Source organism: Engystomops pustulosus, chromosome 3, assembly GCF_040894005.1.
Source record: "Engystomops pustulosus chromosome 3, aEngPut4.maternal, whole genome shotgun sequence".
Taxonomy (NCBI): domain Eukaryota; kingdom Metazoa; phylum Chordata; class Amphibia; order Anura; family Leptodactylidae; genus Engystomops; species Engystomops pustulosus.
In genome coordinates this window covers 117,211,666-117,236,376 of record NC_092413.1, presented here as the reverse complement: position 1 = coordinate 117,236,376, position 24,711 = coordinate 117,211,666, and the positions used below count along the sequence as shown (strand labels likewise).

Genomic DNA, 24,711 nt, shown 5'->3' with positions numbered 1-24,711 from the left:
GAGGAAAGGGCCAGTCTACTGAATGTCGCCTTCTCAACTGTCTTCACCCAGGAAAATCCCCTGGTGGAAGACACAATGAGGAATAATGTAAATTCTTTTTGGAATGTCAACAGTTTAACCCAGGAAGAGGTACGGCGCCGCCTCGCAACCACTAAGATAGATAAATCACCGGGGCAAGATGGCATACACCCCCGGGTTCTGCATGAACTATGTACGGTGATAGACAGACCGTTATTTTTAATATTTGAAGATTCACTGAGGACTGGTTATGTTCCACAGGACTGGCGCATAGCGAATGTGGTACCAATATACAAAAAAGGATCAAATAGCGATCCTGGAAACTACAGACCCGTGAGTCTAACTTCTGTGGTGGGGAAAATATTTGAGGGGTTTGTTAGAGATGCTATCCTGGAGTATCTCACTGTGCACAACCTTATAACCCAGCATCAGCATGGGTTTATGAGAGATCGGTCCTGTCAGACTAATCTGATTGGTTTCTACGAGCAGGTAAGTTCAAGACTGGATCTGGGGGACGCTGTGGATGTTGTCTATCTGGACTTTTCAAAGGCATTTGACACCGTGCCACATAAAAGGTTGGTATATAAAATGAGACTGCTGGGAATGGGAGAAAATCTGTGTATTTGGGTAAGTAATTGGCTTAGCGATAGAAAACAGAGGGTCGTTATTAATGGCACATTCTCAGATTGGGTTGAGGTTACTAGTGGAGTGCCACAGGGGTCAGTATTGGGGCCACTTCTTTTTAATATTTTTATTAATGACCTTGTAGTGGGTTTACACAGTCAAGTTTCAATATTTGCAGATGATACTAAGCTGTGTAAAGTAATAAATACTGAGGTTGATAGTTTAGCATTACAGAGGGATTTGTGGAAGCTTGAGGAGTGGGCAGAGAAATGGTTGATGAGATTTAATGTAGATAAATGTAAAGTTATGCACTTGGGCCATGGAAACAAAAAGTATAATTATGTTCTAAACGGTCAATTACTTGGTAAAACTGGAGCTGAAAAGGACTTGGGGGTATTGGTGGATGGTAAACTTAATTTTAGTGACCAGAGCCAGGCGGCTGCTGCTAAAGCAAATAAAATAATGGGATGTATTAAGAGAGGAATAGATTCTCATGATAAAGACATAGTTTTGCCCTTATACAAATCGCTGGTCAGACCACACATGGAATATTGTGTACAGTTTTGGGCACCAGTGTATAAAAAGGATATAGTAGAGCTGGAACGGGTGCAGAGGAGAGCAACCAGGATTATTAGGGGAATGGGGGGACTACAATACACTGACAGATTACAAAATTTGGGGTTATTCAGTTTAGAAAAAAGACGACTAAGGGGAGACCTCATTACAATGTACAAATACCTGAACGGACAGTACAAGGATCTCTCCAAAGATCTTTTTATACCTAGGCCTGTGACCAGGACAAGGGGGCATCCTCTACGCCTTGAGGAGAGGCGATTTTACCATCAACATAGACAAAGGTTCTTTACTGTACGAGCAGACTATGGAACTCTCTGCCGCAGGAGGTTGTTATGGCGGACTCTATGTACATGTTCAAGAGATGCCTGGATGCCTCTCTGGAGAGCAAAAATATCACAGGTTATGGGGATAAAACATTTATTTAATTTTTAAAGGTTGGACTTGATGGACTTGCATCTTTTTCCAGCCTTATATACAGGCAGTCCCCGGGTTACGTACAAGATAGGGTCTGGAGGTTTGTTCTTAAGTTGAATTTGTATGCAAGTCGAAACTGTATATTTTATAATTGTAGACCCAGACAAAAAAAAATTTGGACCCAGTGACATTTGGAGTTTAAACATTTTTTGCTGTAATGGGACCAAGGATTATCAATAAAGCTTTATTATAGACACTTTACAGCTGATCATTGCAGCCTGGGACTATAGTAAAGCATTCAGAAAGCTCCACCAGAGGTCAGAGGGGTCTGTCTGTAACTATGGGTTGTCTGTAAGTCGAGTGTCCTTAAGTAGGGGACCGCCTGTACTATGATACTATGATAAAAAAAAAAAAAGTTGGAATCTGCAGCTCAGATCCAACCATGTCTTCAACCGCCTGTATCTCTATTTCTTTAGATTCCATAACCACACGCTTGATGTGAGCTGAAAGAAGAGATTCTTATCTTTCATATAACACTAGAATCTAGGTGATGGAAAACCAGAGAGGGGTGTCTGAAATTACACTCCACCTGCAGCCTCTCAGCATGACTCATCTTAGGTAAAAACTTTGTCTCTGCTCTAGAGATTTTTCTTTTTATAGGTAAACGGGTGATATATCACATTTTATACCCTTCCTGATGGGTCTGCTAGTTAAATGTTGTAAATCTGGTAACAGAGTCTCTTTAAAAATGGGGACATTCCATAAAGATCTGCTATACAGCAAATAGCATACAATCTAGAAGACTAGCAACAAATGCCATTAACCTTCTGCACTGTTGCTCTCCTTAAAAAGAGCCAAAAATGATACCATTGTATCATGGAGAGCTCTAAAAACTTTTAATGGTCAGTCTTCCCATGAATCTTCAAAGCGAAATAGATTTTGAAAAAGAAACGCAAACATTAGCTTTTATAGGGTAAAGCATAGTAGAGCGACTCCTTAACTACAAATCCAAGCCTCCTTCAGATGAGTCCTTACACATAGGAGACAAGTGGGCTCTGCAGTGCATATAATAGCTTTTCCAAGGAAGAAATAGAAAAAGAACAGGCATGTGGGGTTACAAGGAAAGCAATTATTTAGTGTTATGTTTGGTACAATACAGCCAAGGGTCAATTGTCACTTACATTTAAAACCTTAGGTCTCAAGGTCTGACACCTGGTTCAATTTGCTTATTTGTAAAAGGGGAAGACCTTAAGACCTACAGTGGAGAATGAAAGGAACGCTAAATGAAATCAAAATCAGCTTGTCCTTGTACAGGAACTGTATGTCAGGCATGCAATCTTCTAAATTGGAGTTTGGGCACAGAAAACCATCTTTTATTAAAGAAAATTGCCTGTCTTTTTCCTTAAACGAAGTATAGTAAAGTGGTAGTGTATTGTACTGATCAGAGAAGCTTCTATACAACACCAACATATCAGAACATTGTATGTTTAAATTTAGTGATCAGTAACAAATATATTGCATAATATCTTGAAGAAAAAAAAATCGTGACCCAGTCATGCTATTCCTTTAACTACCAGAATTATCGTCGCATATTTTGCTTCGATTTTTCAACTAGCGCATCCTATACATTCATCTGCAAAAAAAAATTAAAAATTGCATGCCACAGCTAGGAAATTTTGGCAAAAATGAAAATCTGAATTTTAGTTTTCAACCAAAAAGAAAACCAATTCTCAATTGTAATCTTGTATGCCGCCATATCTCTCTTAGCCACCACCCCTGTCTTATGTCTATGTTGTATGTTATCACTCTATGATGCCCCCAGTTATCTTTCATGACCTCCTCCTCTCTTCAACCCCATATCTCTCTTGCCCCTACTTGCATATACTATATATTAAGCATGCCTTTTCTTATTCAACAATCTAATAAAAATAATTTTAAAATGAATGAACCATTTAAGTTTATTACTGTGGTAGAACATTTCTTTCACACCTGCAAACCAAAAAATAAATAAATAAGAAAAACCGTGTTTGAGCCCAATCTCTGTAGCCCATCCTACAAGTTTGTTTTTGCTTCCATTGGGCTGAATTCTCACACATCTCTACTGTTGAAGTGCAAAAAAAAATGTTTCTTCTTTCTAAAAGTTCATTAAATGTATCCTGAAGTCATTAATTATTTATACATCTTGCAACAGGTCACAAAGGCTGTGGAGTTGTAAACTCCAATGGTGCAAGACCCAGCCGAAAATAAAGGACCAAATACCCCTTGAAGCAAATAAAACGGTGTTCCAGCAATACAGCTAATCCAATAGAGACCACGTTTCAGCCTGCATGGACTATTAGTGCCAACATTTTATCAGGAACTAAATGTAACTGACTACAGAGCTGCACCATGAAAACAGCTTTCAATTATCTGTTTTGTTGGGAACCCCGTCCCATTAGTGGTTACACTCCCCTTCTATTGGCTTTAATGTCAAAAATTTACCAAGAAGACAATTGGTAGACAATACACTAAGCTGAATAACCTAAATGGGGTTTAGGGCTATAATTAACCCCCTCTGGTGGGATTAGCGAGTTAAACCATTTATTTAGGTCAAACATAAAAAGAGGTTTTCAATAGAAATGGGGGAGGGGAGGACACGTAGCAGAAACAAAAACAATCCTATCCCACAAAGTGGGTAGAACAATGCATTAGTGACATTAGCTGGCTAAAAATTGTAATGTCATCTGTCTGTGTATCGGATGTTACCTTACAACCAAAGCCAGCATGGGCCAAAATCAAACACTAAATAAATCTACAACAACAATAGAAATGTATTCGGTTTATAGATTTGAAGCCTGTGTAAGGCAAATTATATGGTATAGACACTACAGCAACTATAACAACACTAGTCTGATTTAAAATGTATATTTTTCAAAGACATTCTTATCTGTGATAAGTATTAAAAAAAAAGTAAATGTCAAAAGTAAAAAGTCAGTGCTGAAGTCTGTTAAAGCATCTTGACCATATCCCTTGAATTGCAGTTTCTTAAAGGGGTTGTTCGAGTGGGATGTGAAGGACTTTTTTAAAAAAATAAACATGCACGCACCTCCTGTGTCGCTCCTGGTGTCCCACATAGTGGTCAATCAGCTCCATTCCGACATCTTCCAGGCGGCCCGGCACATCCACCCATCTCTTGGACTGGTGCCTGATGCAACGCTTGGAAAGCACATGGGTGGGTGTGCCAGGCTGCCTGGAAGTTGTCAGAGCGGGACTTCCATGCATCTGTGAACATATAGGGACACAGCTCTGACGGACCGCTACACGGGACACTGCAAGCAACAGAGGAGGTAAGTACATGTTTATTTTTTTTAAAAAGTCCTCCCCAGCCCAATTCCTACATTTTTCTAACACTCAGGCAACCCTTTTAATGTAAGGAGCACAGGGAGATGATCTGTTCATTGAATTGACAAAGAATATACATTAGATTAGAATATATAATAATAATTTTTTGTTATATAGCGCCATCAAATTATCCATGTACATACATACAAACAAACTTAAAATAAATAAATGGGGAGCTTTCCCTTTTGTCACCAAAAGACATGAACTCCAACTAGTACCAAGACATTAGCAGCAGATCTGAGACTGAGCCCATCCACAGCTTTTACAACACTAAAAAATAATAATTCTTTATTTATATAGCGCACACAGATCACGGAGCTTGCTAAATCAGTTCCTGCCCCCATGGGGCTCACAATCTAATCAACCTACCAGTATGTTACGGAGTGTTGGAGGAAACCTTAGGACCCAGAGGAAACCCACTAAACTATCACATCCCTTCTAGAATTCCCTCTTTTGTCTTAAAACTATTTACCAATTACAAAATTGACCCAGAGAAATCCCTTTAAGAGACTGGAAGGAAGCATCACTTCAGATGCCCCTATATTTCACTCTATAGAAGTTAGTACCATCTTTCAAAAGCAGCAGCTGTCAACCACTACCAATGGGTCACAAAAGGAGTATTATGGGGGTATTTTGATTGGGAGGGGGGCCAGTAAGAAAGTTTATACACTTTGTAGGCAAACAGGGGGAAGGGCAAGGCACGCAAACACATTTTTGCCATCTTCCCCACCAGGCTTTGGGAAAAAAATATTTTTATACACAAGACAGATCAACCTAATATGGTTATGGACCAGATAGATCTGGTTATGTCAAGAGGGGGCATGAGGTTGTCGTTGCATCCACCTCTTTTATAATTTAAGTTTAAATATGTCTTATTATATACTGCTAATTTAGGATCCCTGATCAATCCAGACTGTTATAGTGGTTACCTCTCATCTAAAAATGCAGCCCTGATAGAACAAGGATCACATAAAAGCCTGTATTCTCCTCACAGGAATGTAGGAGCAGATGGCCACTGGTGAATTAATATAAAGTTGCTAGTAGGACTTTAAAGTAACCTCAGATGCTCTATTCTGGACTTCATGAGTTTATAGCAGCTTTGTTTCTACCCTTTAAATACATTCAGCTCAATAAAAGTTCATACCCTTACCTTGCACAATTAACTTCTCATCATATAAATAGCGCAGAAAGTTCTCATTCTGTTTAATGACATGTTCTACGTCACCAAAGTATCAACTAGTCTAAAATGATATCTTCATTGCCTGCCTATAACCTCTCAAAGCAAGCAAATGAAACAAAGGCAAACTACACAACGTGATGGTAAATGTCTTTAAAAGCATCCTGGTGGCAGACATATTGCTGTGGGCATTCTTACATCCAGAAACACATGGTTGACACTCCATTACAATTGCATGGTTGGCAGCTGTGGCTTTCCCATGGTAGACAATGCAACCACGGCGAAGGTACTGCTGTGTAAGATCGACACAACTGTCAGTGCTTAAGGGCCTTGACATACCCCCAGACCTGACATCCTAATTTTGTCACACCGTCTACTGCCATGAAAAGGGGCTAGAGGGGAAAAAAATCTAAGAACAGAGCTGAGCTTTTAATAGTGCTGCCCCCCTGCTGTGCTGCCCTGGGGTGATAAAGAGGATGCTCATACTAATGTACCATTATAGTAAAACAGGCTCTGTAATTGTGGCAGAGGGTGGAATCCAACCTTTATCTGACCAGTATTAGCAATGTCTTGATCACAGGCACAAAGCCTTTTCAAATGACTCATACACGGGTGAGTGCAGAAGTTTAGCATGTAGTTTTCTGACAGACGTCAAGATCACTGGAAGCATAAATGGGGTCACCAGACGTTCTTTACCTCAAGTTCACAAACCATGGCGGTGACCTCTGCATAGAGGATTTATACAGCTAGCATATCGAGACCATATCAGGAGAGAGGGAGATGATAAAGCAGGTGAATCCATTCAATTATGTGTCAATGACCAGTTACAAATATCAATTGTCGCCTAATGTAAAGATGAAAACCTGTACTTATACATGTACTGGATAACAAATGTGCTAGAGCCTTGTAGAGCAGTGACTTCCCTATCCTGTCAGGGAATAATAACTTCATAAGCGCAGACACTGGAAAGCCCAGGTGAACTACTATTTATCTGTAAAGTAGGGTCCGAAAGGCCCTGTGATATTTTATCTCTCACCACAGCTGCTCTTTAAAGAGAATTGTCACCTTCTCTTAAAAGAGCTAATGACCTTGTGGGCAATAATAAGAATAGCGCTGTGGGAACATGGATTAAATAAAATAAAAAATAAATAATTTTGAAAGTAATCTTTGTAAGCCTACCTGCCATCTTGCCAGAAGGGGCGTAGCTTATTTGGCTGAGTCTGTGTGACTCAGTCCTTGTCCCCAGACATCTTTCTCATTACCCCCCTTCAAGAAGCCACACATGTGCAATAAGGCAGTAGAGGACACAAACCGACTCCACTGCTCACTGAATATGATTGATGTTGGGCTGAGTACACAGGGATGGGAATTCAACGGGAGCAGAGGATGACATAGGGAAAAAGGGAGAAGGGAATGAGGCAGATGCCGGACACATGAGCTGAGAGATACAGTGACTCAACTGAATAAGCTACGCTCCTTGTGACTCGCTGCTCCTTCTGTTAGGGTGCCAGGTAGGCCTACATAGATAATTTTCTGGGGATAGGAAGTATGGCTTTTTTAACAGTGTGTGCAATACTTAGAATCATGCTAAGTTGCCCATGTGCCTTTATTGTCTTTATAAGTGATTCTGCAGTCCTGCTATTTACATTTGTGCTCTCTGTAGACTCTCCCCTCTTCCTGTGTCTGCTAGTGAGACGTCCTGTGTGAGAGAGAGATACACAGTGGGAGAAGCCATGAGGACGGGCTGGAGCAGTGAGAGAGAAGAAGTTGTTTATATATGTAGAGGGAAGCATAGTGAGAACAGGGAAAGGCTGAAGCTCTTAAAAGGTAAAGGTACATATAAATGTAGATACATGTCCAATGGAACATGTTTTTTGAAAAGTGGCCAACCCTTTACAGTGCACCTTAAGAATCTGGAGCATTTTTTGGTAGATAAAATGCACAAAAATTAGTAAGACAAATTTACTAATTTCTGAAAAGCAAATCAGCAGAGCAAAACCGCCTTAACCAATGAAACACGAAAAAATAAAAAAACACCTTACCTTTGTTTCTTCAAAGCGTAAAGCATCCAACAAATAGTGAAGCAGTTCCTGGCTATCTTGCTGCTGAAAAGTCTTAAATTGAGGGGCCCTATGAATTAAATTAATAGCAGGTTTTAATATCAAATTATCAGAAAAGTAAGGATTACACTACATTAGGGTTATCAATTTTTTTTCTATTATTGAATTACAAAATAAATTAAAAAAATAAACATCATACTGGAAACATTTGACTTCAATAGCCTGCTAGGAATGATGGCTTCACTATAGCTGGAGAGACTCTGGTTGCAGACCACTTACACAAGAGTTTCTTCAATAATCTAAGCGGAAGAAAGCAGAAGTGGCGTAACTTTAGGGGGTGCAGAGGTTGCGATTGCACCTGGGCCCAAGAGGTTTAGGGGGCCCCTATGGTGTCACTCTCACATATGAGAAGACTTTTACTATAAACCATACATTATAGCCGGAGGCCTGTAACAGACTTTGAACTGGGGCCCATGAGCTTCTAGTTACGCCACTGGAAAGCAGCATATTAATATCATAGACAAACCTAATCATTGTATCGAGGAGACAAATAGGAGGCCCTAGAATATCTGCAAAGCTAAGCAAATGCAGTGCATATATTACTGATTTTGTAATAATGACCCATTTTGAACAAGGCTCAAATAATAATAATAATAATAATAAATATCATTTAAAATAAGTGGTATATGAACAGTGTCTCATATAGAAGGATAGGCACATTTTGGGAAATTTAAGAAATTATTTTAGAATATTCCAAAAGGTAAAATTTGTGTCTGGTTAGGAAGACCCAAAAGTTTTCAAATGGAAGTGGCCACTGTCAAGTCACATTGACTATGGGCTATAAAATGCATAGCATTTTGGGATGTTTTTATACATGTTCTAGAATTAAATTGCACCTCATGGCATATAAAGCAGATACATATAATGCATGTAACCAGATATATTACATTCAAAATAATAGAGAGAGATTACCAGCGTTTTGTAGACTACTCATTAGATAGGTCATTATGTCTACCGGCTTCAGAGCTAGCAAGTACAGCCGCCACACACAGTATTGAAGACAGCTGCAGTACACCCCACAAAATGTGTATTGCCATGTCTGAAGTGAACTTGACTAAGCAGATATTCTGTTATACCATCACTGTGAAAGGTATAAAAAATAAAAAAACTATTTCAAATTGCCATTTTGGTGCTTACTACCTCCCTATAAATGCAATAAAAGTGATCAAAAAGTTAGAAAACCATCTTATCTTGCAATAAGTAAGTGTAGGGTCAACTACGTAAACGGTTTAATAAAAAAAGAAATAGCCATTCTATTCTATTCCCCTAAGGAAAAGCTTAATACATTGTTATCATTATGATATTTAACCCTAAAAATGAAGTTATAAGAAATTACAATTCTTACCACAAAATATAAAAACAACAGGATGTTTAAATTTTTTTAAATGTATGAAAACATTATAAAACCTATATAAATATGTCATCTCCGTAATCGTACCGAAGAATAAAGTAGACCTGTCATTTGGGACGTACAGTGAAATCCGTAAAATCCAAGCCCACAAGAATACGGCACAAATGCATTTTTTTTACCAATTTCACTGCATTTAGAATTTTTTCCTGCTTCCCAGTACACGGCATGGAATATTAAATACCACCATTTACCAGAAAATAAGCCGTCACACAGCTCTGTAAATGGAAAAATAAAAAAGTTATGGATTTTTGAATGTGGGGAGTGAAAAATGAAAACGCAAAAACGAAAAAGGGCTGCGGCGGGAAGGGGTTAATAATAGTACAGAAAGCAAGATGGTCTGACACATCATGATCCAGTGGTCAGGTAGTAGCGTTACAAAAGTGGGTGCTAGAGTTTTAAAAAAAAATCTAATCTTTTGTTGGGGCAGGGAAATAAATACATACTTCAATACTTTGTCTCCTGGATGGATACATGGCCTTGCAATTTGGGGTATTTTACTCATGGCTCAGCAGATCAGGCCGGCAGGACCAGGCTGCTATGAACATGGTGGGGGTGTGCATATATTAGCAGTGGAGAAAAAGCAGAGAGGCGCTCAGGTTACGTAGCCCTGGGCGTCACCAGCCATTTGAATATTTTGAGGATTATCTGGCCATTCTGGGACTCACTTGCTCGTTGTTTAGGCTAGGGGATTACCTCGCTTTTTGTAAGTTTGGGACATCTACCATCAGTAGATGTTTCCTTATCAGCTCTACTTTTCTAATTTGGGAGATCTGGCATTGCCACCGTTTATGGTTCCACTCATTATTAAAAGTTGATAAAAGTAGACCCGACTTCCTGCCAGCAAACTGCATTGAGTAACAGGGGCATTTAAATCCTTGTGTCATCATTATCTCCCAACACTGCTCTTGTAGCCCCTCTTCCTTCCTCCTATAGAAGTGAGATGACGGAGATCTGCTTGGAGCATGGGGTTAGTTAACATCTGCAGGAGAGAGTAGATAGAAGAGCAGAGAGGAGATAATGATGATGATGACATAGACTGCAGCCTTGTAATCAACGCCCCTGTGATTCAATGCAGTTTGTATGCAGGGAGCCAGGTGTACTTTTCTATGCTTTTAAAAGTGAGTGGAACCAAAAATGTTAATAATAAAAGCAGATTGGGAATAATGTGCCCCCACTTCAACCTTTGAATGGGCTCCTTGGGGAGTAACAAGGGTACAACGGAAGAGAGGACAGAGGAAAGTAAACTCCTCTGGAAAATGGTAAATGAAAATGGAAGAACTGAAGCAACAGAGGAATTGAAGCAGGGTTCATTTCTGAGCCCCCCTGAGGAAAGGAAATTTCTGTTCTTACTAACAGTACAAAATAATAACATATTAATAGTATTAACAATTATAATGGTAATAATTTCACAATTTACCATTCGGATTATAAAATCTCTTAATTTTTTTGATTAAACAACCCTGTGTTTGCGAGTCTGTCAGGAGAAGTACCAGACACTATTAGAATTGATTTGCAGCATTCTGACAGCTAAAAGATGTGCACTCTTTTCTCCTTGAAAATCTGCTTGAAGCAAGATGCATGGCAGGGCTGGACTGCTGAGATGGTGGGTTGAGTTGACCACTCACAGCTGTGAAGACATATGGGAGCCAGTGCCAGTAAGCTACAACCTGTTGTACAGTGTCAGCAGTATAATGACAGAACAGGTTGGACCCAGGCTAATGGTGACACGAAGTGAAGGGTGACCGTCATTGAAAGATACAAGCTACATTCTTCTGGCAACCAGCTCTGTATATATTAAAGCAAGTCTGTTTCCCCATTATGTATTAAAGTAAAGTATAGTCAGTTTTTAACGGCTGTTTAATATTTCATCTATTTTTTTTCTATACTTATGGCTTAGTGAAAAGTTTATGCATTTGGGAGATGCTCTGACCCCTATACTAGAATGGGAAGTCTAGTGTAGGGAAACAGATAAATCTAGGACATGTCTCCAGTTCAGTTTAAAAAATAGCTGAATAAAAGGGTCTTAAGAAAACAATGTAAGGCTACATTCTCATGAACGTATGGGGGACGTATATATACAGCATATATCGCATGTCTCTCATACACGGCAATGGGCTCACGGAGCCCTACGGGTGCGGTACGGTGCGGCACTGTACCGTTCCATAGCCAGGAGAAAGATAGGACATGTCTTATCTTTCCCCGTAATATGGCGCCACAACCATATATATCTATGGAGAGGGGCGGGGTGAGCGGCGTTCATCCCCTCCTCCTCTCCCTGGCGCCGATGTATGCTTGTCCTACTATGGTATGGCGGGCATACATAGTGTGAATGTAGCCTAAGCGTGGTTTAACATGAGAACAATACTCACGCAGGTGCATGCAGACACCACATAGAAAATTCTAAATGTATCATATTGTTGAAGAGGATGTAATAATGCAGGACATGTTTATACTGCTAAATAGTATTCCTCCTAAAATAAAAATCAGAAGACATAGGAAGGCTTGTTTTCTGCAGGGTAAAGTGTGCTTCACAGTGGCACAATTCAGCATTCCATGCCATTAAACGGGATGCTGGAAGTCGCATAAAACTAACCATTTTCTCATATACTCTCCAAATGACACATTCAGCTGGGGTTTGCTTCAGTGCACATATACCTCAAAGGGGATACAGATGCACACACTCTTTTACAAGTTTGTTGTATAATGAAATTAAAATGCTTTAGAAGTGAAAATGATTTGGGGACAGACAGACATTTTTCCAAATTTAAAAAAAATATTTACATCATACAAAAATACAGCTAATTTGTCAGAAAAAACAATCCATCCAAGAGGGGGGACCAAACAAGTAATGGTAAATATAGCAATGCATTATCTTTTTAAGTGAAGAAGGGTTATGCTTCCATTTCTTAAAAGATGACAGATGCAAGACATACACTCCTTTTCTCCTTGAAAATCTGCTTGAAGCAAGATGCATGGCAGGGCTGGACTGCTGAGATGGTGGGTTGAGCTGACCACTGACAGCTGTGAAGACATATGGGAGCCAGTGCCAGTAAGCTACAACCTGTTATCCAGTGTCAGCAGTATAATGACAGAACAGGTTGGACCCAGGCTAATGGTGACACCAAGTGAAGGACAACTGTGGAGCCAAGCAAGTAGCTCTTCTCCTTTAGGTGATTCACAACATAATTTTTTTAAATTGTGTTCACGCACAATCCGCTAATATTCTGATGACATTGCGTTTAAGTAATCATAATTTTATGAAATTGCGTTCACATTGTTTGTATATTCTGTTTACATTGCAAACGGGTTGTGAAAGCAAATGCAACAACTAAAACAATGTAAATGCAAATTTGATAACATGATGTAAATGTGAGGTAATGGCTGGTGCAAAGTAGCTGCAATGTTACCGCAAAAGCACGACAAACATAAAACGAGATGTAAAAGTATCTACATTACATTGCGCTGTGCTTACAATGTTTTTACAACGCATTTGCAGTTAAGTTGTACTTCCATCATGTTTACACTAACGTGGTGTTTACGTTTACACTATTACCCCAATACAAAAACTATGCTCATCTAGATGCTGTGTTCATACATTGAGAAGTCACACACTGTCTGCCACCTACTGGACAGCGTGTGAAGCACAGTAGAAGCATAACACAAGTCTACAGCTCCAGACCCAGCTCCTTCAATCTGACAGAACACGGATTAGAATGGTCAGATACTGGGACTGATTTCTCCGTAACCGTGGGGGCTAGAAAGAAATTCAAAATTCCCCGAATCTGTGTAGCAGCCCCCACAGACTTGTATGCTAATCTCCACATGTGTGAGGTGGTGAAAGGTCCTCTTTAAATAGCAGTATTTTTTTTCTCAATAGCTATATTTTCCTTCCAATATTTGATCACATTACAATCTTAAATTCGTTGTTCTATTTTCACCTCTTCGGTATTGAACTTGTGTACAGTTTCCAATAATAGGGCAAGTTTATAGGTCACAATGTGACATGGATTGTCAGTAAGGAAAATCTGTCCCAAAATCTTATTCTCACGAAAATCAACGGTAGGTGGTTGGACAAAGCTGTTCTTGGAAAAAGTCACACACAATATTTTCAAAGTATAACTTACGAGGAATGTGTGGAATAAGAATTTAATATGGAATTGACATTTTAAGCTCTGTGAACATAGTCTAAAGACTATCAAGTTGAACTTGGTAGGCTATCTGCTTTGTTGCAGATTCCCCTGCTCATGCAGAGATGAAATATGCAGGACGTCTGTCAAAAACAGCTGGAGACCCTACAAAGAAGAGAGCAGTGGCTTATTAGCACTTATCTATTCTATTTTCTTCACTACATAACAAGCGTTATGCAGTGAACAGATGCAGAGGCCGGTGAATTAGACGTGGCATCTAAGATGCAGAAAATGGCTGCGGTGGTAGCTAAGCCATCTGGGGCCCCAGAGTCCTTTGGAGCCACTGGGCTTACAGGTGGAACCTGGGTTAAGGCATGCAAACGCCCACCACTGTGACAACAGTGGTTTGTGCATTGACCACATAAGCTACTTACCCTCCAGGATGAAATAAGGTTTACTGTGCCTGTTCTTGATGACAGGTTCCCTTTAACAGTTCTGCTCCAATTATGTTGTAGGCCTGTTGTGTTCCTTTAGACTAGAGGACTAGGAATCTGGGGATGATTTAGATGAGCCAAAACTGAGGAGTAATCCGCCACACCGTTCTACAAAGACTATCCTGCTGGTTTGACCGGCTTTACTGTCGTATACTAAATCATATCAGTGAGGAGTTTATTTCATAAAAAAGATTATAAATCACAATCAAGTGTGGAGGATGTCCTTAAGCATCACATTAAAGACAATTTTGAGAGCCCCTGACTGTTCTTCAGAAGTCAATATTCCACACTTGGGGAAAGAGAGAAAGGTGTATAAAACCTGCCCAAAGTCTGGTGGGGAGTGAAAAAGAGAACACAAAAACAAACACACAAAAGAAAGTTGTTAAGGGGTTAAGCCAGGTTGCAGGATAGAGTTAAGGGGTTGCAGGATAGAGTACTTTAAAAAAATATACACCCATTCTTCTCTCTGTTTTTTTTCCCCCCTGATGGCTCCAAATACCATCACAAAAACAGGAGGTGCACTTTTGTGGAAGTCACCATACAATAACCACTCCTGCAAATGGCACCTGCTGCTGCATGTAGATTGTCTGAAGGGAGGATGCGAGGATTTATACAAATTGCAGGAATACTTCTGGTGTAGCCATATTTAAAAATGGAGCTGAAGAGTTGTTAGTAAAAAATCCAACATTTATTTCGTCTTCTTAGATGCATGGAAAACACAACCAGGCCAGAACGTAGCATTCAGCGTATGCGTTTTGGAATTTCTTCCTTACTCATGGCTACCTTAGTTCAACTTAAAGCTATAACTAATACACACCCATATCCTATTTGCAAGGTCTCATGATGATGACCTCACTGTATTACCATGATGTATACACAGCTTCTCTGATTTGTTGGAAAAGGTAAAAACACTACTATTTAAAACTACAACTCCTGTCTCTTGTTCATACCCTTGGGAACACGAGTACCAAGGGTGAAAATCCAGAATGTTTCTGACATCTGTGGTTTCTATGCCCATCACTGTCAAATCTGTACAATCCCCGTTATGAACACTGGCAAAGTGTTGTGATACCATGGAGATCCCGACTGCATCAGTGTTCTTACAATCTGAAATATGGTGTTTAATTCTGACTTTTATTGCACATGTAGTGCAACCAACATATTGAATTCTACATGTTTTACATGTTATAAGGTAAATTAAATTGCAGTATTGCAATTTATATATCTAAAAATTTTATAAGATCGTCCAGTAAATTCTGAGACAAAATTTTTGATTAGTTGCAGCATGTTGCATATGCATTTATTATGGCCACATTTCTAGAAGCCTTGTGTTGTAAACCAGTGTTAAGTGTTCATGATTTGAGAGGTGAAAAAACTGTGGGAAAGAATGATTCCTAATGTTTGTGCTCATTTGAGGACACATTTTATCTTTTCAGGCAAAATTCCTGATAATTCCAAGACCCAATCACCGATATACCCCTCCTCCCGCATCACCGTTCAACTCCCTCCCGACAGAAACCATCACGGACTTGGAAAAACCATCACGGAATCCACCCTAGTGGTCAAAAACCTACCAGGAGGTAAAACCCCAAGCCCAGACAGGTTCACAGGCAGCTTCTATAAACATTTTTCACAAGCACTGAACCCAATCTTAATAAAAGCATTCAAAACGGTCTCCCCTGAATGTCCCTTTACTTTGCAAGCCATAACTGCCATATCTCACTACTCAATGTGGACCCGAAGATCTTTGCAAAACTCTTAGTCAATAGGTTGAACCCTCCTTCTACTGGAACTCATTCATAAAGACCCACCAGAAACTGATGGATCTCTTTAGACAGACCCTTACCAACATTGGCCTAGGCCCAAACCTCATAACCAAATTTATCTCCCTTTACAGCAACCCCTCACCAAGCTTTAAATTAATGGAACCCTCTCGGCTCCATTCTCCATACACAATGGCACCCGGCAGAGTGGCCCTCTGTCCCCTCTCTTATACGTTCTGGTTGTGGAGCACCTCCTATCGGCAATCTGCAACAACCCAGACATCAAGGGAGTCCATATAGCCAAAACAGACTACAAATGCTCAGCTTTTGCTGACTACCTTCTGGTCTACATTACGGAACCCCTTAAGCCAATCCCCGCTCTGATGAGCGAGCTGGATTGTTTTGGCCACTTGTCAAACTTTACAGACAATATGTCCAAATCTGAGGCTCCCTACCCCCTCTGATGTCTGGTTTCCATTTTGCTTGGCCACCAGGAGGCATATAATAACTGGGGATCAAAGTACGCGAAGATCTATCCTCCCTCTTTGACGACAATTTTCCCTTTTACTAACTAGACTCGTAACGAACCTGTAATTCTGGAAAAAGAAGGAATTTTCCTGGTTTGAGCGACTTAACATCCCTCCCTCATACTGTGCCACCTGGGAGACTGAGCTGGGGAAGACCTTCTCCCAAACGCAGTGGACAAAATGTTTCGCCCCCTCTCTCAGAGGTCCATGATTGCCACCAGACACCAGCTATAAAATAATCTCCAGATGGTACAGAGTGCCCACACTACTGCAAAAATAGTATCCTGAGGTCCCTGATGCCTGCTGGCGCTGTGGAGCAGAATAAGGCACTATGACCCATCTCTGGTGGTCCTGCGCCCGACTCAAAACTTTCTGGTCCAGTCATCTCCAGCATCAAAAACGTCACTGGAGCCTCCATCCCGAACACCCCAGACGTGACCCTCTTATTTATGTTATACTGCCCCATAAATACAAGAAGCAGCAAGTTTAAAGAAGCAAGCTGCCAAGACAGTTATCCCCAGAAAATTGTGCTCAGACTCCAATTCCTCCATCTCTGAATGGCTGGCGTAAATTGCATCCACCCACAGGATGGAAAAGCTTATTGCATAGTCCCCTGAAGATCGAACTCGATTCTCCAACACATGGCTACACTGACAATCAATCCTATCCTCCTGGCAAGGTCGTACCCTAACCAGACCCGTACCTCCAGCCGCCTCACCCCCTTCCCTCCTCCTCATCCCGCCCATCCACCCTTCTTCCTTTGGGTTCACCCACTGGAAGGCTCCCCTCCCATCTTTCATGTCATACAATGGATCACACTTGTACTATTGTTACTGTAACACTCTTATATGTCTATTTGTACTTATTGCTCTAAAACTGAAGCCTGGCCAACATCTAAAGCAAAAGCAAAGATGCCAAGATGTAATGTGCATGTATTGGGTACAAGAGGATATGTGAAAGCAATAGACATTTGATCTTCTTCAAGATTTAAGCACAGCAGCAAACCCATTGGTTCGTTAAGACTCTCAATGTGGAGCCATTTTAACTGAATTATAACTCCAAGATGATGGAATAATGACTTTTTATTTGTAAGAGCTGGAAGGGATCATTTTTTTTAAAACACTATGAGATATTGAACGAGAATGTCTGAAAACTTGCATATTGTAAGTATTTTATAGTTTTGAAACCAGAAAGAGCTTCTAAAGAATTCATTGCATGTAAAATTATACATTTAGATGAAAATTCAACAAATGATTTGTTGGATCACCAATATCGATTAACCCCTTAAGGACGCAGCCATTTTACAGCTTAAGGCTCAGCCCGATTTTTTGGATTCTGACTTGCTTCGCTTTATATGGTTATAACTTTTGAACACTGTTACTTATCAAAACGATTCTGAGATTGTTTTTTCCCCACATGTTGTACTTCATTTTAGTGGTAAATTTTGGCAGATAAGTTTTGCGTTTATTTACAAAAAAAAGAAAATATGATGAATTTTTTGAAAAATTTGCCATTTTCGAAATTCTAAATCATCACGTTTTCAGGCAGATAGATTTACCAGCTAAATAAGTTGCTGAATAACATTTCCCATTTGTCTACTTTACATTTTCATAATTTCTGAAATGTCTGGATAATTTATTTTGACGTCACGCGGCTTACAAATAGAATATCGCTTTTCCGGATTTTCAGAATTGACTATTTTGGGGATAAATACAGTTTTGAATGAAATTTTACATATTTAGCATCAAAACCCCCTATATAATCTACCCATTTTCAAATCTGCACCCCTCAAGCTATCAGAAACAGCTTTTACGAAGATTGTTAACCCCTTGAGATCTTCATAGTAATTGAATCAAAATGGAGGTGAAATTTAGAATGGTCATATTGTTCCCTTATACGTTCATTTAGCACCAAAATTTACACATTTCCAAAATATAAAAAGAGAAAACCCACCATACAATTTGTTCTGCAATTTCTCCTGAGTACAAAGACCCCCCACATGTGGCCGTTACTTGTTTTATGAGGGCACAGCGAGGCGCAGAAGGGAAGGAGGGCGCTGCAGCTGCCAGGATTTTAGTTTCCTCATTGGCCCCTTTTGAAGGCTATAAAATTTTCGCTTTTTCGTTATTGGGGCCATGTGACGGCATTTTTTTTGCGGGATGAGATGCTTTTTCCATTGTTACCATTTTGGGGTTGGTATCACCTATTTAGGAAAATTTAGGAACTTTTTTTGAGGGCAGGAGTAGAAAAGCATCAATTCTGTACTGGATTTTTGACTTTTTTTTTTTTGGTGTTCACCGTATAGACTAATAGTCATGTTATCTTTATTCTATGGGTTGATACGATTACGGGGATACCAGACATGAATATATTTTCTTACGTTTTACTAAATTTGTCAAACAAAACCCTAATGTGGGGAAAAATCTATAATTTTTGTATTGCCATCTTCCAAGTGGCATAACTTTGTTACGTTTTTGGCTACGGAGCTGGTTGATGGCTTGTTTTTTGCGGGACATGTTGTACTTTGCACCAGTATCATGTCTGAGTACATATGGTTTTTTGGTCGCATTTTATATCATTTTTTGTGGGATTGAAAAGGTAAAAATCATAATTTTTGGAGGGTTTATAACAGTTTTTTTTTACGGCGTTTATCGTGGGGGTTCAATAATGATTTACTTTTATTCTACGGGTTGTTACGGACGCGGTGATACTATATATGTGGGGTTTGTGTTATGATTTAGACTTTTTTTTTGAGTTATATGTCTCTTTATATGTTTTGGGGGTTTGGGGCATTTTTAGTGATTTATGACTTTATTTTTTTATTGAATAACTTTTTTTTTTACTTTTTCACTTTTATACCATGGGATATGAACAAGCAATCTTCTGATTGCTTCTTCATGATAATATTCTGCAATACTCATGTACTGCATTTGCATATGCATAGGCTGGCACTTTGCCAGTAAGATGACGTCACAGACGCCATCTTACTGGCAATTCTTGCTAGTAACTCTGGGGTCCAGATCGGACCCCAGAGTTACTATAGCAACGATCGGCGCCCCCCGAAAACGGTTCGGGGGGGCCGATCGTGGGGGAAAGACCCCCCAGATACTTGTTAGATGCCGCGGTCGCGCTGACCGCGGCATCTAACGGGTTAAGCACCCGCGATCGGAGACAACTCCGATCGCGGGTGTTACACTGGGGTGCCGGCTATTAGTTACAGCCGGCACCCCGTGTTTCCCGATGCCGGTTCGGCTCTGATCCAGAGCCGAGCCGGCATAGGAGCCGTGGCGGATATATCCGCCACTGAGCGCTAAGTCACTGCGCTCCGTGGCGGATATATCCGCCGCGGAGCGTGAAGGGGTTAATAGATTCAACATTCTTTAATTGAACAACAAACGCCATAACCTGGTAAATAGTGGAGGTTAAGGCCATAAATGTACTTTTAGTTGGCTCATGGCATGAAAAGGTTAATATATGTCAAGCACTATCTCTCCAGATAAGTAAAAAAGAAAATCTGCGCTCCTGATATTCAGAGCAGTGGAAAACAAACAGACGGGCCCTGTAGCAATATATCCAATCTGTCCCAGCAAAACGTCTGACAGCTGCAACACTAACAAAATTAACAGTGGATGAATTAGTACCAGACGCTAAACAGTTGCCATGGAGAGAATCATCCTCCTAGTTTTAGGTTCCAGCATGGTCAGGGGCAGGAGCAGAGAATACCATAGAGGGATACGCAAATTGGCTCCCTAAACAGTCTCTACATCCAAGAGAGTGTGTGATTAAATATTTGCAGCATCAAAACACTGAATCTCAGGGCCATTTTTAATATCTAATGTACTTCTTATATACAAGTCTTCTCTGCAGGTCACATACATCCATTCAGGTCTGGAGCAGACTAAAGAACTCATCAAAGAAGAATTTGCATTGTAAATTCACATCCATTTCTATTTTTCCGAAAAAGACAGAATCTTAAATGATAGTCTAGGACAGTGATGGCGAACCTTTTAGAGACCGAGTGCCCAAACTACAACCAAAATCCACATATTTACCATGAAGTGCCAACATGGCATTTCAAGCAGTAACTTATTGCTACTTGTTCTTCAACATCATTCAATGTATTGGCTCTCCTAAGGCCACCAATACAGTTGAAAAAAGGTGGGCAAATAAGTTCAGACCATCATTGTAGCCTCTCTCCAGGAAGAATAGTGGGTCCAACAGGATGACCTCCAAAGACAATGCAGTTCAGTCAACACCTTCTTACTTCTCCTGCAGTTTAAAACAGCCAGTAAAGTGTCGTTTTAATATAGCATTGAGAGCAGCATCCCTTAAGTTGCTTGGGACTGGCGGAAGATTTGGTGGATTTGGTCCTGTTTGGTGAAATTGTGGCAATGGCCCGAGAGCCCACAGAAAGGGCTCTGAGTGCCACCTCTGGCACCGTGCCATAAGTTCGCCACCACTGGTCTAGGATCTCTTAAGAAATGCTAATTGAGAATATTATACTTTTCATAAGGTATTAATAAATATTATATTTCCAAATGCCTTTTTATTAGAAAAGAAGAGCAGATTTAACAAGTAAAAAAATTCTATACAAATTCTCTTACTATGACATTTGAAGGACCTGATATTTTGTGAAATATTCCAGATAACTGCATTGTCATAGAATATACAGAAGTTACTTTGGAAAAAAACAAACACAAAGAATCAGCCAAAAAAAAAAAAAATCTTACTTTAACTGCATTTTCACCTCTTGTGAAGCTCTCCGGATGCTTTAGTTTAGTCAGAGGCTGCAATAGCTATCATGTATGTAACTGCCTGTACCTATCCCAGATCTGGGAACATTATATGGGTTTTGCACGAAAACCTTGACTAAAAAAAATTGTAGATTCACACTGAAAGAATCAAAACTATGACTTAACATAGGTGGAATTATATACTTAACAAAAATAAAGTAAAACCACAGAAAATATGTCAATAAAATACTTCAAAGTAGCCATCTTTTGATTTAATTACTGCTTTACACACTCTTGCCATTCTCTTTATGAGCTTCAAGATGTAGTCACCAGAAAAGGTTTTCACATCACAGGTGTGCCCTGTCAGGTGTAATAAGTGGGATTTCTTGCCTTATAAATGGGGTTGGGACCATCAGTTGGAATAAACTGTTAGATTTTGTACTATGTCTAGAAAAAAGCAGCTGAGTACAAAAAAACGCGTGGCCATCATTACTTTACTTCAAACTTTGAAAGTGTCCCAAAATGCAGTTGCAAAAACCATCAAGTGCTACAAAGAAACTGGCTCACGTGAGGACCGCCCCAGGAAAGGAGGACCGCCCCAGGAAAGGAAGACCAACCTCAGAAATCACAGGTTAAGAGCAGCTCAGATTAGAGACCAGGTCAATGCCACACAGTTCTAGCAGCAGACACATCTCTACAACAACTGTTAAGAGGAGACTGTGCAGCAGCCTTCATAGTAAAATAGCTGCTAGGAGACCACTGCTAAGGACAGGCAACAAGCAGAAGAGACTTGTCTGGGCTAAAAAGCACAAGGAATGGAAATTAAACCAGTGGAAATCTGTGCTCTGTTCTGATCAAATTTGAGATCTTTGGTTCCAACCACCGTGTCTTTGTGCAACGCAGAAAAGGTGAACGAATGGACTCTACAGGCCTGGTTCTCACTGTGAAGCATGGAGGAGGAGGTGTGATGATGTGGTGGTGCTTTGCTGGTGACACTGTTGGGGATTTATTCATAATTGAAGGTATACTGAACCAGCATGGTTACCACAGCATCTTGCAGCGGCATGCTATTCCATCAGATTTGCGTTTAATTGGACCACCATTTTTTTTTTTCAACAGGACAATGACCCTAAACACCCCTCAAGGCTGTTTGAATGAGAAGGTGTTTCAAAACAATATATATATATACACACACATACATACATACAAACACATACACATGTACACTATATTTATTGAACAATCTACTAAATGGTACAATTGTGTAGTACTGAATCTAGGATCTGAAGCCTATTAAACATCATTGCTATACAATTCACATTTGATGCCAAACCACTGCAATACATTGCCTTCATATACATGGCTACTCCCTCTGGTATAGAAGGAATGTAATGCTTCAGCAACTAGTAAAAAAAAAAAATATGTATGCCTCCAAAGGACGAAGAGCAACAGACTGACAAATGCTGGCCAAATTCTATCTAATGTCAGCAGGCGGAAGTAATAAAACCTCCTGCTAACCCTGGTGGGGACTGCAGCTTGCTGTGGTGGGGGCACTGTCACTGTGCCATTTCACCACGGTCTGTTCAGCATTGGCATCAGACAGGCCTGGTGTGCAGCTTGAGACTCATTCAAATAAAAAAACACAGTCCTGAAGAGACCAGTTGTAACACACCACTCGTATGGGTGACGGGGTCACAGCAGGATCTGAAATCTCATAAATTACACATATACTAGGAACCATAATCAATGTATTATAATTTCATAAGTAATGTGCTGCTAGGAACGGTACACACTGTGCCTGGGCAGCAACTCCCCTGCACAATGGATATGGGCCAAAGCTCTAAACTGACCGTTCATACTCATATTTAAGGACACTATTTATATGCCTATTAGTTAGAAAGTGATGGTTTGATCTGGTGACATAACACTTAACATGATTTTCCACAATACGGTAAGTAAAGAATGTCACTGGCTACTTTCCTTTAAATGTCCGTTCTATTCCTGATCTAAAAATTCCATCCAGGGGTGAGCAACATTTATTGGTACAAGGGCCAATCTGCTCAACTTTATGGTGCCACATCAGTACCCAGCACCCTAGATCAGTGATGGCAAACCTTTTAGAGGCCGAGTGCCCAAACTACAACAAAGACCCGCTTAATTATCGCAAAGTGCCAACACAGAAATGTAATTTGTGATTTATACTCCCTTCTCTGTCACAGTTTTCATTGATACCAGCCCCCTGAGGACACCAATACAGTAGAAAATAGTCCCAGGTACAGCTGTCACTATGAAATAGCTCTGTGCACAGCAAGTCCTGGGCTGTCTGGGACTGCAGGAAGATACCTGGAGTCATCTCTGGTGATGGCCTGAGTGCCCACAGAAAGGGCTCTGAGTGCCACCTCTGGCACCAGTGCCATAGGTTAGCCATCACTGCCCTAGATGCACCAACAACCACAGGACGGCACAAAATGCCATCCCAGCAACCAAACACTGCATTCAGAGCAGACAATAATAATACTGGAAACCCCCGCAGCATAAAACTACAAATGGAGACCCCCCAGAGCATAAAACTACTAGTGCTGGTTACCCCAGAGCAGACAATAATACTGGATTCTTAGCAGACTAGATTGTTAGAGACTCCATACAAGACAATACTGAAGATCCCTAGACCCGGTGCAAACAAAATAAATCCTCTCCAGAGGAATAGGTCACTGGAAATGAATGCCCAAATTTATCTCATTGACCATTTTGGTGGAGCTTGAGTCGAAGTTCAGGAAATTGAAACTTTGCATTTTATGAGTGCATACTACAGGAGTATGAAGGGTTATCACTAGAATAGGAATTTCTGACACATCCCTTGAATTTGGGTCAGATAATTTGGATACCAAGTAATCTTCAGGAGTTATCGATCAATACCAGGTGCATTGTTCTAATGCAGTGGTGGCGAACCTATGGCACGCGTGCCAGAGAGGGCACGCCGAGCCCTCTCTGTGGGCACGCGGACCATCTCCCCTGCTGTTCATATATAAATCATTAGAACTCCCGGCAGGCAGGAAAAGCTGCCGATCGCCGAGAGCTCCAGTGATCTCTTTCACTGACGGCTGCGTCTGACCTGCTCTGTGCTCATTAGTGCTGCCTAGAGACACAGCAGCAGGTCAGTGCCGCCCCTCCACCCCCTCCCCCTCCAGCCCGGGAACATGAGGAGAAGAGAGAGAACTGCCGGAGCACGCAGCCGGTGCACAGTGAGTACAGAAGTGCAGCAGGAGGGCAGGAGCTGCTCTGTGTGTATTACACAGGCAGCAGGCAGGCAGCTTTGGGACACTGAACAACTGTAGGTGCTTATTGT

General features: G+C 40.5%; 1 protein-coding gene and 1 long non-coding RNA gene across 7 annotated transcripts in view; one reads left to right on the top strand and one right to left on the bottom strand.

Annotated features, from left to right (window-relative positions):
- LOC140121830 (uncharacterized) overlaps positions 1–16,017 on the top strand; it is a 51,331-nt gene extending 35,314 nt beyond the window's left edge. For both annotated transcript variants that reach the window (XR_011854192.1, XR_011854190.1), the window contains exon 3: positions 15,779–16,017. This is a non-coding gene — a long non-coding RNA (uncharacterized lncRNA). The remainder of the gene's footprint in view (positions 1–15,778) is intronic.
- Positions 1–24,711, bottom strand: part of USP45 (ubiquitin specific peptidase 45) — a 91,482-nt gene that overhangs the window by 18,535 nt on the left and 48,236 nt on the right. For all 5 annotated transcript variants that reach the window (XM_072141911.1, XM_072141907.1, XM_072141908.1 and 2 more), the window contains one exon: positions 8,233–8,320. In XM_072141911.1, coding sequence (XP_071998012.1) covers positions 8,233–8,320 — 88 coding nt within the window. The remainder of the gene's footprint in view (positions 1–8,232; positions 8,321–24,711) is intronic.